Source organism: Juglans microcarpa x Juglans regia, chromosome 8S, assembly GCF_004785595.1.
Source record: "Juglans microcarpa x Juglans regia isolate MS1-56 chromosome 8S, Jm3101_v1.0, whole genome shotgun sequence".
In the NCBI taxonomy this organism is placed as follows: domain Eukaryota; kingdom Viridiplantae; phylum Streptophyta; class Magnoliopsida; order Fagales; family Juglandaceae; genus Juglans; species Juglans microcarpa x Juglans regia.
Window position 1 is genome coordinate 10,367,386 of NC_054609.1, and position 17,909 is coordinate 10,385,294.

General features: G+C 37.0%; 1 protein-coding gene and 1 long non-coding RNA gene across 4 annotated transcripts; one reads left to right on the forward strand and one right to left on the reverse strand.

Moving 5' to 3' along the window:
• Positions 1 to 1,839: 1,839 nt before the first annotated feature.
• Positions 1,840 to 6,782, forward strand: LOC121244842 (PHD finger protein ALFIN-LIKE 4). Of its 3 annotated transcripts, none has more exons than XM_041143061.1 (5): positions 1,841 to 2,174; positions 2,324 to 2,356; positions 3,391 to 3,619; positions 5,742 to 5,874; positions 6,222 to 6,782. In XM_041143061.1, exons 1-5 carry the CDS (start codon positions 2,078 to 2,080, stop codon positions 6,489 to 6,491), a joined length of 762 nt encoding a protein of 253 aa, XP_040998995.1. In that variant the 5' UTR covers positions 1,841 to 2,077; the 3' UTR covers positions 6,492 to 6,782. The 3 variants fall into 3 exon arrangements, with proteins under 3 accessions (XP_040998996.1, XP_040998995.1, XP_040998997.1); XM_041143063.1 differs by having other exon boundaries at positions 1,841 to 2,105; XM_041143062.1 differs by lacking the exon at positions 2,324 to 2,356 and having other exon boundaries at positions 1,840 to 2,174.
• LOC121244843 lies at positions 2,250 to 17,589 on the reverse strand. Its single transcript, XR_005936497.1, has 3 exons — positions 17,577 to 17,589; positions 16,082 to 16,087; positions 2,250 to 2,494 (listed from the first exon to the last, which is right to left on the reverse strand). It is a non-coding gene; the product is annotated as an uncharacterized LOC121244843 (long non-coding RNA).
• Positions 17,590 to 17,909: the final 320 nt, after the last annotated feature.

A 17,909-nucleotide genomic window follows, 5' to 3' on the forward strand; every position in this document is an offset into this window, starting at 1 on the left:
AGAGTATTTTCTCAATTATATACATTATACTTATTGTACTCTGCCAAAAAAAAAAGTTATACCCGTACTTTTTTGGGGAAAAGTCTTATTGCAAGTAAGTTCACATATTAAATTGCACACCAATGCTGACATATAAGGCATCTATTTAATAAAACGGTGTGAATTGAAGACGGAAATGATTTTCATGAGATAGAGGTAATTTTCTTCTCTCAAAATTTTTACTTTTTTATTTTTTTGATAATAGTGAGTTGAGATAGTGGAGTGAGTTTTGTGAGGCTTACCCAAGATGAGTTTAGATATGTTTGGATGTTAAGATAAATTTAGATTTATTTATGAAAAGCTGAAAAAGGTTATTGGTTCTGCATGTAAAGAGGTATTGAATTAAAAATAGTTGTGGATCTTATGTGTAAAGAGGTTTTTAGTTGAAATGAATTTAAAAATTTGAGAGTTGGATATTTGGATATTAGATTCAGTTTAAAATTAGACTGAACTGAATTAATATCAATTTAGTTTAAATTCCAGACTAGCCTAAATTTCGAAAAAAAGAGTCTTGTTCAGTACAAACAGTTTGGTGTGCCAAATGTGTGGTATATGTATGATGAGTAAAAGAATTCAATTAGTTTAAGAAGAATGAAAAAAAAAATAATTTAAAAATAATAAAAATAGTGTGATATATGGTGTATGAAATGATGAGTAGCAAAATTCCTAAAGATAAATCTAATCTAAAAGTACTGCTAATTCATGTGCAGATGTTACTTAATAAAAACAATGCTATAAAACTTTGAGAAGAGTATTTTCTCAATTATATACATTATACTTATTGTACTCGGCCAAAAAAAAAAAAAAAAGAGAGAGAGAGAAAGTTATACTGGTTTTTTGTTTTTCGAAATTGTTTCGATGTTGAATTGAGTTGAGTTGAATTGTGATGATAAAATATTATTAGAATATTATTTTTTAATATTATTATTATTTTAGGATTAGAAAAAGTTGAATTGTTTATTATATTTTGTATTAGAATTTGAAAAAGTTGTAATGATGAGTTGAGATGAATTGAGGTGAGTTTGGTGACCAAACGTAAGCCTCCGTTTGAAGTTTGAACTGAATTGAGATAATTCAGTTCAGTCTAATTTTAAACTGAATCTAATATCTAAATACCCAACTCTTTAATCATTAAACTCATCTAAGTTAAATTTTTTTATACGTGAGACCCATAATCTTTTTCAACTCAACACCTTTTTACATGCAAAATTCATAATATTTTTCAACTTTTTATACATACACCTAAACTTATTTTAACATCTAAACATATCTAATATTATCTTAAATGGATCACATAAAACTCACTCTATCATCTCAACTCATTATTATTCATAAAAAACTAGGCCTCGTTTGCATTTAAAACTCACCTCAACTCATCTCATCTCATCTCATTATTACAATTTTTCCAAATTCTCACACAAAATATAATAAACAATTCAACTTTTTCAAATCTTAAAATAACTTTTCCAAATTCTCACATAAAATATAATAAATAATTCAATTTTTATTCTACTATTCACAAATTATCTTAACTCATCTCTGAATCCAAACCACTTATTAATTCATAAGACATCATCCGGACTTAATTTAATAAGAGTGCGGCTGATGCATAGCCGCACTCTCTACACACTACGTATATGATATTTTTTTTTTTTTAACTTAACACATGGATGTGCTGCAGCTTCAGGCTGATGTGAATAATTTCTAATTTAATAAACACGAGCCAAAAATCTCATCCGGTTTTCTCGGACTCGTATCCATCTTATTAAATCCGGTTTACTTGGATTCTTTCAGTCCGATTCAAATCCGCAGACTCTCCCTCTCTCCCTCTGAGCTCAAATATTTTCCCATCTTTCCCTCCTTTTATTCTCTCTTCTCTCTGTCTCTCTCTCTCTCTCTCTCTCTCTGAGACACCACACTCTCTGTCTCTGGCTCTTTGGTTTTCGATCTTCCCTTCACTTCCTCTGGAAAACAAAACTGTGTCTCCGAGTCTTCTCTCACTCTCTTCCCAACCGGTAGAAAGTGTCATAGAAGCGGCATGGATGGTGGTGCAGCGTACAACCCGCGTACGGTCGAGGAGGTCTTTAGGGATTTCAAGGGCCGCAGAGCTGGCATGATTAAAGCCCTCACCACCGGTACTTTATTTTCTTTGATCTTCTCTTTTATTTCTTTAATTCTCTCTCTCTCTCTCTCTCTCTCTCTCTCTCTCGTTTCTAATTTATCAAATTTTTTCTTAAAAGTTTGAATATGTTTTTTTTGTTGGTATTTTGTTACGTGGTTGCAGAAGTTGAAGAGTTTTATCAGCAGTGTGATCCTGGTTAGGATGCTTATCTTTTAATTTATTTTTTTACGCGGAATTCTATGATTTTAGTTTATGCTCTGCTTGGTTGCTAAGAAATTGTAGGAAAATAAAATGAAGTAGGGCCCTGTGACTGTGAACTTTGATCATATGCGACTTTAATTCTTGTCATATATTCTGCCTATGTACTTTTAGATTAAAGCCATGACGTAGTTTCTGTATATTCACTGGTGGAGCTTCTGAGTTTGCTGTTTTCTAGTTATTTTTACTCAAATTTTGATTTTATACCACAAATTCATTGTGATGGCGAATTCCCTGATCTTGACTTTGCTCTTGTAAAAGAAAGCTAGAAATTAATATGTTTATGAATTGTGCTTATCTATATTTAAACTCTAGTTTATTTCATGATTTCCATTTGTTTGGATTGGATTGTTTCATTGTAGTATTTTCATTTTGGGAAGCAGTACTAAGGAATCTGTTTTGCATGTGGATTTGCCTAGTTGTGTATCTATCCCTCTACTTTATCAGTTGTAAGAGTTATGTACTTGTGCTTGTTGATGCTAATACATTGTGTAAAATTATTTTATTTGTTTGATCATTGAATTTAGACTGCTATTCTTCTACCGGTTTCAAAATGCATTCATGCAAGCCTCTATATTTTTCTTATAACAGTATCATTTTTATTTACTTATATGTTTATTGCTTAAGATGCAGAACTTTGAGTTGATCAAAACTCTTTATATTATCAACGAGTAATTTTATACAAATATCATTTGAGTTATCCAACGCAGGTTTGAATAGGAGAATTTAATGAAGTTGAATAGAATAAAAAGGGATAAAACTTCTGACTCATATTGGAAAACATATGAATGGGATAGGGATAATAATGATAATTGGATATCCTCTATTCAGGGGAATATTGTTTGCCTTTCACAGCAAGAAATATAAGCTTCCAGTTCCAATATTTCACTGTGCCATATACTATAGCGTGCAACAAATTCAGTCTTTCTCCTGTGAAATTAAGTTGATAGATATAAGTTTTCTTTATACAGAGAAAGAAAATCTTTGCCTTTATGGATTTCCCAGTGAGCAGTGGGAAGTCAATTTACCTGCTGAGGAGGTGCCTCCGGAGCTTCCAGAGCCTGCATTGGGTATTAACTTTGCCAGAGATGGGATGCAAGAGAAGGACTGGTTATCCTTGGTTGCTGTCCACAGTGATGCTTGGTTACTGGCCGTAGCCTTTTATTTTGGTGCTAGGTTTGGATTTGATAAAGCTGATAGGTATGCATTTCTTTTCATCCTCTTTTGGATGCACGGATTGACTGCTATAAAGCATTTGAAATACATCGATAAATTCAGATATTCAATTCAGAAGTTAAAGCTGATGTTTTTGTGACCCTGGCCTGTAGTCAGTCTCCCAAGGAGCTTGAAACCTTGTTCTAACCTTCTATTCACTCCCCAAATCAGCTACCAAAAATAAAAATGTTTGTTGGATGGCAACAGCTATAAACTTGTCCATAATAAGTCTTTTGGATTTTTTAAAAATATTTTTAGCTTTTTGAACTAGGTGTTTCTAATGCATACTCTGGTGTTCTTTGGTAGCTCTTATTAATAAAATTTTCTTACAATAAAAAATGTCTGTCTCTAATTTGATTCAATGTTTTGCCTTATACTATTTAGTCCTAGTTTTATTGCTTGTTTTAGCTGTTGCTTTATGTTTCACTGAGATCTTACTTGTTAAATTGTATGATGTATTCTCTCCACAAACAGATAATGGGAAAATAAAGACTATGTTGATGTAGGACATGTAAAGAGTGGAAAATCATTCTAGCCTTAACATCTTTGCTTTACAAATCTGAAATGGTATAATTGGACAAGAAGAAAAAAGACCATGTTTTATTCCTCAAACACTTCAATGGCTGGCTTTTAGGTTATTTCCATGAAAGATTAGTCACCGCTGGCTGGAACAGATTGAATGTGGTTCGTTGTTCTTCCACTTTTTTATTAAACATGGTTGATAATTTTTTTTTTAATCCCAAAGTTCTTGCCCTTAAAAACTGCAATAACTGTTAAGAAGATCTATGGTGTTAAACTTCGATCTTATATTTTTCTGGGAAAGGTAGTTGGCACTTGGAAATTGCAAATGTGTGTATGGCTGGTTTGGTTTCTTTTTCAGGTCATTGGGACCTATCCTTGTTATCTATATGCTTGAGTATGAAGACGCTTTTTTTTTTTTCCCTTTTCTTTAGGCCCCGTTTGGATTGCAAGATAGTCTCATCCAATGTTTTGAATACCGTACCGGACGTCGTATCGGTCAAGGTACTGGAACGAAATATTTCGGTACCGGTACCGTTTCGGGATAGCGTTTCGGGATAACGTTTCGGGATAGTCGATATATAAATATATATAAAAATTATATTCTAAAATAATAGTCTATATATAAATAAATTATATATAAATACATATATATATAAATTATAAATAGTCTAGTCTGAATTGGGGATTAAAAAATAAACTTGTAGTTTGAAAAAACGAAAAAAAAAAAAAAAAAAACAGGCCGAAATATAGGCTGGTACATGCCGAAATTGAGGCCGGTACGGCCGGTACTATAGGTATTTGGGCCAGTACGAGGCCGGTATGAAAAATTTCAGCCGTACCGGTTGGTACGGTACGAAATCCGAAACACCGGTCTCATCTCATCTCATTCCATGTCATGTCAACATCCAAACACCACAAACACACTTTTCAATTTCAAATCTTCAACTTTTTTATCTAATCATTATAATTTTTCCAAAATTCTAAACAAAATACAAAAAACAATTTAACTTTTTCAAAACCGTAAACAAAATTATATTAAAAAATTATATTCTAATAATATTTTAAGTTTATAATATTTTTATTCATAATTTTTTCTCCTTTCCCAAAACCCAATAAAACATCTTAATTCAAACCATTTTACTACTATTCACAAATTTCTTATCTCATCTCAACATCCAAACGAGGCCAAAATCCTTCACGTCCTTTACTCTCTAAATCATGTGCACGATATTATAACCTCCATATATCTTATGAGAGAAAAACCTTATGTTTGCTGAAAAAGTGGATGGAATGTTTTTATCCCCTTTTCTTTTCATTTGACGTTAGCTATAAAGAAAATCGATGTCTAGATTCCATTTAATGAATCTCTAGTCATGTTTGCAGCAGTTCTATTATGTTGACAGGAATAGTATATTTCATCAAGGTTGAAGGCCAGGAAAGAGGGACTGGTCTTATAAATAACTATAGGCTCCAGGATGAGGGGCTTAGTCTTGCTAACATTGGTTTGCTCTGAATTTTTCAAACTGTTGCGTGTACTTTATTTTCAGTATTTCTTAATCATGGCTTCTTGTTATTTGTGCTGCAGGAAACGTCTTTTTAATATGATAAACGAACTTCCGACAATATTTGAGGTTGTGACAGGGACAGCCAAGAAACAAACGAAGGAGAAGTCATCTGTTTCAAATCACAGCAGCAACAAATCCAAATCGAACTCTAAGGTTTAAAACAACTTCTACTTGCCTTATTTTCAATTTGATAGTTTGCTTTCATTGGAAAATTTTGTTGACACCTACTCATGGTGTTATCTCACCCTTGGAAAATTATGAGCACCTCCTTAAAATTTTGGAATATCAACACTTTATGTTGTTAACCTTGCAAGAGATAATTCTGTCTGGTTACCATCCAGTAGTTAACATGCTTGCTTAGATATGGAAAGGGAAATTAAATTATTTCTATCTGAGATTCTGTGCTTCAGAGCAATTAGCTTGCAATCTATCTTGGGATGTAATTACCATGCGATCTTCCTGTTCAGTTATATATTCTGTTGTTGGGTTGGCACATGCAGCAGGGTTCTGAATCTCAGGCCAAGTATCCAAAGGAAATGCAGTCAAAGGATGAGTACGAGGAAGGTTTGGAAGAGGAAGATGGCGAGGAGCATGGGGAGACATTGTGCGGGGCTTGTGGAGAGAATTATGCGGCTGATGAGTTTTGGATTTGCTGCGACATCTGTGAGAAGTGGTTCCATGGAAAGTGTGTTAAGATCACCCCGGCAAGGGCTGAGCATATCAAGCAGTATAAATGCCCATCCTGCAGCAACAAGAGAGCCCGTCCTTGATGGTAGCTGTATGCTTCTATAGTTGACTGCTAATGCTGTAGTAGGTCGGTTTAATTCTTAGTCTTGTATTCCTAGTCTTAGGAAACCTACCTTGAATGTAATGTGTAGGTCGCAAATGTGCCGTTAAAATGATTAAAAATTAGGCTATTTATCATACTGGTAGGGAACCATTCTCCCCATGCCACTATGGAAAGACATCATGTGCTTCCTTGAATTCTTGTATTCATAGGATATTTGTGTACGTTTCTGCATTAAGCTTAGATTATACCATGTGCCATCTCTTTACTTCGAGTCTTGGCTTTGATTTACATGATATGTTGAGGTAGGCCTGCAAGATGAGCTAAGTTTGGCTCAAGAGTTCATGTTTGAGATTTACTTGATCAGGTAAGAGTTGAATTTTAATGTCCCAAGCTTTATCTTGAGTTCCTGGTTCAAACTTCAGCATATTTTGAAGTTCAAACACGCATACGCTTGTCTTTTTGCATATGTAACCCTCTTGAAGTTTAGAAGAGCATTTTGCCCAGTGCTATTCAGACGAAGCACGGATGATATGACTAATAAATTACACGTTCTCTCTTGGTTATCAAAATTATTTTAGCCTGCATGGATGCTTCTAGTTCCCTTGCTAGCCTTGTTCCCGTGTCTAATTAAAATCTAGATTTTAAAACTTGTTCTCTCTTTTAGATGTAGTGTAAACGGTACTTTTGAATCTGTCAAATAAATTTCATTAGATATATCAACGTTTCAAGTTCATGAATTGGTTTGGGTCTTTTATTGTTCACAATGTGCCATCAGTCATTTTATTTGAGGATGATGGAGCTGACCGAGGAGGCAGACAAGTCCTTCAACGCTCTTACCCGCACCTACATGTGCACCATCGAGGCGAGGGACGAAACCAAATGCAACATTGAGGAATGATATATACAAGTTTTAAATGATTTGCATTTTATAAAAATGTGTACTTTATCGTGAAAAAGTGTGAAAAAAAAATTCACTTTTTCTTAGTAGGGTCTAATTTTTTTTACAACAGGCTTGCACAATGCTTATACATTTGGAACTTCTCCTTAGCATTATTAAAAAAAAAAATTCTATAATTTTATTAATGAACTCTGATTACACCCCAATTATTTCGCGGTGGTATAGTATAGTTCAGGATGTCGATCTACAGGGAGTCGGAAGAAACACTATAAGATGCAAGCTTAAGGGAAAAGATTAAGTTATAGTATTACAAGAATATGAAAATTCTACCTAAAGCATGCAAATAAAATGAGATTAGGGCATGGATAAAAAAAGTTTCGGGATTCCATTAACCGGATCCAATACTATGAATTTTTCAATTCAAACGATATACACAATTAAGAATTATAGCACCAAATTCTTAATTTGAAGATATGACATTATATTCATCTACTTTCTCAAATTTAATTCTAAAATCTATTCTCCCTTTACAAATCCCGGTTTTCATATATAAAAATGAATATCAGATCTAAAGATGACACTATGTTCACAAACAATAGTGTAATAAAAGATTACATCAATGGCATGAAAAACCTGTTTAAGTCATAATCATATATTCATAATTCTATAACTCAACAAACCATAACAAGATTTAATATAATTGTCTCAAACTTATAATATCCAAAACAAATAGAGAATTCAATCCTAGAATCTTAAACGATAAAACTTAATTTATAAATTGAAATAAAGTCAAAGTATTTTCACCAATCAATTTCTACCATAGGCTTTACTCAATATTTAGTTCTCCATAGAAGAACTAAAACATAAAAATGATATTTTTATCTTCTCCAGAACTGTGCTTCCTCCCTTCAAAACTCTCCTAATGATATGCTTCTCTAGGGTATAAAAGAAACCCTAACGTTTTCCTAATTCCCACATAAAAAAAGACCTAACTTTTAGGACTTTATTGGCAGCCGTGTACGTGCTTTAGGAGTCAGAATTTGGATATCCTTACGAATTTTTAACCCTTTAAGATAACTTTTCAACGCATCAAGAATTACATCAATTGGATATGTGAGTGAAAAGTTATGATCAAAATACTAACATATGTTCAGACTATCTCCTAGCCCGTTTTGGACTTGGACTTCTTGCAATTTTGTTTTGTGATTTGTTTCTTCTTCTCTTGATCTAAATTACTCTCAAACCCACATTATTTTAAGTTATCATTTATTTGATATTTTGAAAAGTTATCTCAACGTTGAAGTCTTCTCATGTTGAAGCATCTTTGCTTTGTTGAAAGTCTACACATCTATCCATATTGAAAGTTAGCCCACGTTGAAAATGAAGAGTCCTCATTACTTGAAAGTTTTGTTCAATTCAAAAGTCATGACTCGTTGAAAACTCTTGAATTTATTCCAATTCAAAAATTGCTTTGAATTTGTCTGGGCTATAACTATCTTTTATGGATTTTGAAATTAAACATAAAAATGTATTTAGGAGTATCCTAAAGTAAATATAAACTAAATTCAAAAATATAAATTAATTCCTAAGATTTTTATTCACATTTTAACATTTTAGTCAAATAATTAGATATTTAAAATGCACTTTACGGGGAAATATTGTATTAACATCTTTAAATTCCTGGGTGGTTAAAAGTATTCAAAAAATAAAAAATAAAAAACCAAGAGGTCATAACAGAGATCCAAAAGTCAAAGCCTAAAATACACTTCTCAAAGAAAATAAAAAAAGTTATCTATAACATAAATTTGGCAAATCTATTTTACCACTCCTTAAAGGAATGTACTTTACATTTCCACTCAATCACCTATCAAAAAGGAACCTGACGCTGTTTTATATCCAGAAAATCATCTATGACTGATATAAATTTCGCAGCAATTTCTCTTTCGATAAATATCATCAAAGTATCAACAAGAAATTCATCTTAAATTTTATTGCAAAGCCTAATTTTGAGAATATTCATAACGGAAAATGCTTGTTCTATAGTTGCAATAGAAAAGGGAAGATTAAGCACACATACAACTCCGAAAAAAGTTAGATACTTGATCTTCTAGTGCTTCCAAGCTCCAAACTTTCGGTTGCATCATTAATGACTTGATGGTGCCTCGGGTTCCTCCTGCCTCTTCGTTATCCGACGGTTTGGGAGAAGGGGAAGTCTGCCCACGCACTGGTCTGGGGATTGAACCGTGCTTCCCACGCACCCATCACTTGTTCTTTATGCTTTCATGGGTTTGCATCAATTGGGTTCCACGATGCCACTCCACATGTTTACCGAGACTTGACCATTGGGTTTCTGGCTTGGGGTCGTTTCGTTATCTGCAGAATGCCAACCGTTACGTCCTTCTCTATTTAAGGTCCCTCCTTTTCTCACTTCCTTCCACTTTTGCCTCTCATCCTTCTGCGTTTTTCTCCGGGCCTGTCTCCTCTTGCTTTGATTCTCCTCTTCCCATTCTCTATTTCACCCTTTCCCTTTCCCTCTTCTCTAATGGCCCTTAAAGAAACTTTCGATGCTCGGCGCCTGTACTTCGATGGGTAGAGCTAGGAGTCCATAGTCTCTGCTGCTAACCTTCGGGGGCTAAGGAGAACTTATGACATACTAGAGTTGACAGTCCTTGAGATTCCTTGATGTCGCGTTGCTACGGTGGATTCGGATGGGATGGCATCTTAGGTGGCCATCCCATTCTTATATTATTAAGTAATACATATATATATATATACATATGTGTATGTATATATTTATCAATATATGAATGAGTTTTAATCGAGTCGAGCTAACGAGTTGACTCGAGCATAAACGAGCGGGCCTTAACGAGCCTTAGCCGAGTCGAGTCGAGTCTGTCGGGTATGTGTCATTTACAAATTGAACGGGTATCTGCTTTCATGAATTAGTTTTTTTTTCTTTCATGAGTCGAGTTTGATTCGATTTTAATTGAGCGGGCTATCGAACAAGCTGGTTCATTTAAAGCCCTACTTGTAGAGGTGAGAGGAGGAATTGGAGTTGGTATGGAGAGGGCTCCTAGAGCTCTGGGAAGAAAGGGACCTGCTGCTTAAGCAACGTGCTTTGGATACCGGGCGATGCTCACACTTGCTGTCCAAACACTTTAAGCTGACCCTATCGGTCCGTTGCCAAAAAGCCCTTATGCAGTTGCTTGAGGCCCAAGTCCACTCTATGGAAATGTGGTTGGTCGATGCGACCAACACCATCCTGGCTCAAGATGTTAGCATCTCGGCCATGGAATCTAGCCGAGCGGCTAGTCCCACCTACTAGGGAATAGTCATGTCTCAGCTTAAGGGTGCTAGAGCTGTTTGGGATGAGACCTGGGGATATGGCTACAAGGAGGGTCTCGAGCGGCTAAGGGATTATATGCGAGAGCACCCCATGACTGATCCCAACCTCTAAACCTGGCTTCCCTAGAACTCGACCCCTGAGCATTCGCATTTGTTAAGACCCTTGAGAAAGACGATATGCCACAAGCCTTTCTTGATGCCCCTGCTTTGCCTTGATAGTTGCACTTCTCTTAGACTTTTCTTCTTTTCTTCCTTTTTTTATCTTTTTTTATCTTCTTTGAGCCTAACAAGGCTGCTAACGTAACACATTTATATATATATGGAATTTGTGCATCTTGCCTGTGTGTCTTCTCTTATCTTTATGTATTTCCCTTTCTCGTCTTTTTTTTTTAAGAAGTCCGGGCCCTACCACAACCTCGAGGCAAGTTTGGAGACTCGGCTTCTTGGTCACGAAGGTCTGAAAGTCAAAGAACTTGTGTTAGACTGGCCATGTGGGCAAGCTCGGGATGCTCCAGTCAGGCCAATGCATTGTGGTGAGTCTAGAAACTCGGCTTGACGGTCACGAAGGTTGGCAAGTCTGGGGACTTGTGTCTTGCTAGCCTTATAGGGGAGCTTGGGATACTCTAGCCTGGCCAATGCATTGTGGCGAGTCTATGGACTCGGCTTGATGGTCACGAAAGTCGGCAAGTTTAGGGATTTGTGTCTGACTGGCCGTGTGGGCGAGGTCGGGATGGTCTAACCAGATCAATGCATCGTGGCGAGTTTAGGGACTTGGCTTGATGGTCACGAAAGTCAACAAGTCTAGGGACTTGTATTCGACTGGTTGTGCGGGCGAGCTCGAGATGCTCCACAGTAACCAACTCTAGGGGCTCATTATGCTCTGCCTACCATAAGGTTTGTTCATCTCAGAACTCTTCATCCCAGTTTGTCAAGGTTGAGGGGAGGTTCTATGGTCACCTCTTCTTCTTCAATTGCCCTATTGTCCTAGCCCTGTGTCGGAACTCTCGCGCATAACACTCCCAGGCCAATACCTGCTCACCTTGGACTTCACCTGCCCCTGATTTTGTGGGAAACTTCATCTTGAGGTGGTAGGTGGATGTCACCTCCTTCAGACTTTTCAAGGTTGGTCGGCCCAATATTGCGTTGTACGAGAAGGGGGGCTTTACCACCAGGAAGTCGGCCATTGTGGCTGAGGTTCTGGAGGCCTTCTCGGCTAGGATGGACAAGGTGATGGCTCCCACTGGCTAGATGTTGTCTCCCGTAAAACCTTTAAGTGGCATCAGCATCGGTCGTAGACGGTCAGGGTTGATTCCCATTCTGACGAACGTTTACCAGAACAAGATGTCTGCTGAACTATCATTGTTGATCAAGACCCTTCGTGTCGTGAAGTTGGCGATTTGCACAGTGACCATAGGGCATCGTCATGAGGGTGGAGGATGCCTTCCTAGTCTTTTTCACTAAATGTTATGATGCCCCCTCTTGCGTACCTCCTCATCCCAGTGGCTGTCCTCTCAGCCGTGGATGCTTCCTTGTAACAGGCCCTGCGGGCATGGGTCTTTTGTGTCAATGAAGTGGGGGCCTTTTCTGGCGTGTCCCCCCCGCAATGGTGCGGATTTCTCACACTGGGTTGTCTTCCCTAATCGTGCTTCGACACTGTGGGCACCTCTGGGCTTCCCGCCTGACCCTTCGCCGCCCCCCCTGGGCTTTCACTTCGTCGAGGTCTCCGGTGCTTGTTCGTCCGTCGTGTCTACTGTCCATTGATATGAACCCTTGTGAATGGAATTTCTTGAACCCACAATCAATTTGAAAACTCACCCAAGAAATGATATGAACTCCACCAACAATTGTGATGAAACCTGATAATAATGATGGCTTGGAACCAAGACTACGAAGGATTGAAACACCACACCAAGAAATCTTAAGAATCTCTCAAGAATCAAGGTGATAAGTTTGGTGTTTGAACGCCACAATATTAACTTGATAAGTTCAAAGAGTTCTTTTAAGAACCAAGAGGAACACAAGACCACGCAAAGATAATAATTTTCTGAAGACCAAAATATGCTATTAAAATTTGTAATGTCCATCTATATACTTGGAACAACCCTCCAAGAATAGGAAAAGTCATAACTATAGCTTTAAAAGCAACACAGATATTAACATAAACAAGTCCCCACGTTTTTTAGGCCTTTTGGACTTCTAGAGGCAGCAAAAAATAACTTAATGACTAAATTCAATGTATTTAACATACCTAGCCAAGACCAAGTTTATTCTCCTATTTAATATCCTTGAAACTCAATAAATTCATGCCCTTTAATGGTCAGACCATGCAAGCTTGTAGGCATTATCATTGATGCATTCCACTACTTGAAATGGTTTGTTACCTCGAGGTAGGAGTTTTGAACGCCATTTCTCTGGAAAACTGTCCTTCCTTAAGTGCAACCAAACCCAATCTCCTGGTTCAAACACTACCTTCTTGCGTCCCTTGTTGGCTTGATGGACATATTGTTTAGTCCTCCTTTCAATGTTCAGCTGTGCCTTTTCATGAATCATCTTTACAAATTTTTTCCTTCTTTTTGCCATCTAAGTTCACACACATTCACTCATAGGTAAAGAAGTTAAATCCAAAGGTGACAATGGGTTAAATCCATAAACAATTTCAAATGGTGAAAACTTAGTTGCAGAATGTATACTTCTATTGGAAGCAAATTCAACATGTGGCAAACAATCTTCGCATGTTTTCAAGTTCTTTTTAATGATAGCACGCAACAGAGAAGACAAAGTTCTATTCACTACTTCAGTTTGACCATCTGTTTGTGAATGACAAGTGATACAAAACAACAACTTAGTTCCCAACTTTCTCCACAAAGTCTTCCAAAAGTAACTCAAAAGCTTTGCATCCCTATCAGAAACAATGGTCCTAGGCATACCATGTAACCTAACAATTTCTTTGAAGAACAAATCAGCTATATGTGATGCATCATCAGTTTTATGACATGCAATGAAGTGTGCTATCTTGGAAAATCTATCTACCACCACAAAAACTGAATCTCTCCCCTCTTAGTCCGAGGTAAACCTAAAACAAAATCTATAGAAATATCAGTCCAAGGTTCACTAGTTATTGGCAAAGGGGTGTACAAACCATGGGGTTTCAACTTAGACTTAGCCTGTTTACATGTGATACACTTCTCACAGATTCTTTCCACATCACGTTTCATATGAAGCCAAACCGTCTAAAAAAGCTAGCTAAGCCGTGGAAACTCCTCACTTGGCTGATTGTTGTAGGCGTTGGCCACTCTTGGATTGCCTTCACCTTTTCTTTGTCCACCTCAATTCCTCTCTTACTAACAACAAAACCAAGAAACACAAGCTTATCCGTGCAAAAGGTGCACTTCTTGAGGTTAGCAAACAACCTTTCTTTCCTTGGAATTTCCAAAACAGATTTTCAATGCATTACATGTTCTTCTATGTTTTTGCTATAGATTAGGATATAATCAAAATACACAACTACAAATCTGCCAATAAATGCTCGCAAAACATGGTTCATCAATCACATAAATGTGCTCGGAGCATTAGTTAAACCGAAAGGCATCACTAACCACTCATATAAACCATATTTAGTCTTAAAAGTAGTTTTTCATTCATCACCTTCTTTCATCCTAATCTGATGATATCCACTCTTAAGATCAATTTTTGTACAGACACAAGAACAATGCAATTCATCCAGCATATCATCTAATCTAGGAATGGGATGACGATACTTTACCGTTATGTTATTGATGGCTTGGCAGTCAACACATATCCTCCATGTTCCATCCTTCTTAGGAACTAATAGCACCAGAACCGCACAAGGACTCATGCTTTCATGCACATACCCCTTCTCCAATAATTCACCTACTTGCCTCTGAAGTTCCTTGGTCTCCTCAGGATTACTCCTATAAGCAGGTCGATTTGGAATTGATGCACTAGGTATGAAATCAATTTGATGTTCAATCCCTCGGATTGGAGGTAAACCATAAGGTAACTCTTCGGGAAGGACATCTTCAAACTCCTGCAAAAGAGAAACAATATCGTTCGGTAAAATACCGACGAGATCATTAGTACATAAAAGAGCCTCCTTGTACATGAGTACAATAAGGGGTTGGTGTGAAAATAATGCTCTCTTGATCTCACTTTTTTTTGCAATGTAATTGAATTTTTCCTCTCTTGCTCTCATTATGGCCGAAATCCTCTCTCTTTCTTTTTCACTCTGATCAATGTTTTTCTCTTCTTTTTGTTTTAAACTCTTTTTTTTTCAATTTTGGCCTTCCTTTCTTTTTCCTTTTTCCTTTTTTTCATTTGATCTTTGTAACTTTAATTGGTCCTCCCTGACCTATTTTGGAGTTAATGGCACAAGAGTAATAGGTTGCCTTTAAGAGTGAAAGAATACTTATTTGTGAATCCATCATGAGTAACCCTAAGATCATACTGACATGGTCTTCCCAATAGTAAATGTCATGCGTGCATAGGAACCACATCACAAAGCACCTCATCCTCATATTTGCCAATGGATAATGCCACCAACACTTGTCTTGTCACCTTGATTTCGCCACATTCATTCAGCCACTGAAGCCAGTAAGGGTGAGGATGTTTCAAGGTAGTTAAAGCCAATTTCTCCACCAAATAGGTGCTGGCTATGTTTGTGCAACTCCCTCCATCGATAATGACACTGCAAACTTTTTTATTTACAAAGCATAGAGTATGAAACAAGTTCTCCCTTTTGTTACTTTCTTCTTCCTTAACCTACACATTGAGAACTCGCCTTGCTACCAATAAATCTCCAACCACAGCATTTTGCTCATCATCAACATCCTCCAAAGATGGCATGTCATCATCATCTACTACTTCCTCATTTTCCAACTCAAGCTCTCCTAGGGCATTTATCACCATCACCCTTTTGTTTACACACTGGCTGGCTATGTGTCCCCACCCCTTACATTTAAAACACTTAATATCACGTGTTTTAGAACTTGAAGCCTCGGTGTTACCTAAAGTAGTGGCGGTCTTTGAGTTGGCATTCTTAGAGGGTTCATATTTTGGCTTATTTTGTAGCTGCTCGTCCCTTTTTGGAGCTGTCTTCCACAGGCTGGTGGTAGCCATAGGTTGTCCCCTCCTAGCCAGTCCCTTTCGTTTGAATTGTTCCTCCACCTTTATGGCTTGATGCACCATATCCGTCAACTCAACATAGTGCTGCATCTCGACTATATCCGCAATCTCACGATTCAAACCATACAAAAACCTAGCCATGGTGGCTTCCGGTTCTCTTCTACATTAGCTCAGATCATAGCTACCTCCATCTCTGTAATACTCATCCACACTCTTAGAACCTTGAATTAACCTCTGCATTTTTTGATACAATCCCCTATAATAGTGACTGGGTACAAAACGCTTCCTCATAAGCATTTTCATCTCTTCCTAAGTGTCCACAGGTGGCTCTCTATTCCTCCTCCTATTAATCAGTAATTGATCCCACCAAACAATGGCATAATCGGTAAATTCAATTGCAGCCAACTTAACCTTCTTTATCTCTGAGTAGTTGTGACAATCGAACACCATCTCCATTTTAGTTTCCCACTCCAAATAAGCTTCAAGATCATTTTTACCTTGAAAAGATGGGATTTTAATCTTTATGTTTCTTAAATCATTATTCCTCCTAGGCCTACCCATCCTAGCTTCTCTATTCCCATACCCACGCTCAAACCTGCCTCGGTTCAAATATGGCTCATCAATCTCCTCTGACTCCGCCTCTTCCTCATCATTTCACCACGGAACATGCCCACCTTGCTGCCTATTGGGGATGTCATGTTGCTGGCCCCTAGGAGTTCTCGCTTCTACCCTGTCCAACCTCTCGTAAATAGATTCTAATTCAGCCCTCAACATACGCCTCATCTCCCCTAACATCGCTTGCATTCAGAGGTTCGGAACTAAAGGTTGTCAAAATTCTTCGGTTGTGTCTTCTCCTTGATTATTGGACATGTTTAAAATCTGCAAGAATCCTCACAAGCACTCCCTCACATGTTTCACTCAAGAATTGATACACTTGCACTCGTGTTTTCACTTTAAACGGCTTTTTACCCTCTTATGGTCTTACACACTCTTGCCTTTTTCCACTCTTTTGTGTCTTCTTTAGTTCTTAATCGAACTTCAAGAAACTAATTCAAAATAATCCAGCAGCAATTCAAAAATGAGAAAACAACCAAAACTCATCAAAAGGGTCAAGAACTTGAATAAGGTGAGAAACAAGATTGAAAGGAAAAAGTTTTCTTACTGGACTTGTATACCTTTTTTTTTTTTTTTTTTTTTTTTTTTTTTTTTTTTTTTTTTATACAGCAAGGAACAAGAAATAGAAACAAAAATAAAAGATAGTCAAACTTATCTTAGAACCAAAGCTTTGGTACCAAAATGATATGAACTCCACCAACAATTGGGATGAAACCCGATAACAATGATGGCTTGGAACCCCAAGATCATATAGACAAGATTTGTTGAGCCTTGACCCGTCACCCAACTAGATGAGAACCAAGAGTACGAAGGATTGAAAAGCCACACCAAGAAATCCTAAGAATCTCTCAAGAATCAAGGTGATAAGTTTGGTGTTTGAATGCCACAAGATTAACTTGATAAGTTCAAAGAGTTCTTTTAAGAACCAAGAGGAACATAAGACCTCCCAAAGATAATAATTTTTTGAAGACCAAAATCTGCTATTAAAATTTGTAATGTCCATATATATACTTGGAACAACCCTCCAAGAATAGGAAAAGTCATAACTACAGCTTTAAAAGCAACACAGATATTAACATAAACAAGTCCCCACGTTTTTTAGGCCTCTTGGACTTCTAGAGGTAGCCAAAAATAACTAAATGACTAAATTCAATGTATTTAACATACCTAGCCAAGACCAAGTTCATTCTCCTATTTAATGTCCTTGAAACTCAACAAATTCACGCTCTTTAATGGTCATACCATGCTGGTCACGTTTCTACATGCTAATTAGTCTTTTCAATTGCTTTGATGACATGGACTAAGCCTTGAGTATTTTTTGAGCCCATCTTGGTCTTTTTAGAATCAACCCAATTCTCTTGGATTAGCCCATTTAGTGCTTTCTTGAAACGTTTGGCT

What these genes read in the sequence shown, in the direction of transcription:
- LOC121244842 (XM_041143061.1), top strand. Translation starts at nt 2,078, where the DNA reads ATGGATGGTGGTGCAGCGTACAACCCGCGTACGGTCGAGGAGGTCTTT. An exon ending in TTATCAGCAGTGTGATCCTG is followed by an intron (nt 2,357 to 3,390) that starts GTTAGGATGCTT and finishes TTCTTTATACAG; the next exon opens with AGAAAGAAAATCTTTGCCTT. An exon ending in GGATTTGATAAAGCTGATAG is followed by an intron (nt 3,620 to 5,741) that starts GTATGCATTTCT and finishes TTTGTGCTGCAG; the next exon opens with GAAACGTCTTTTTAATATGA.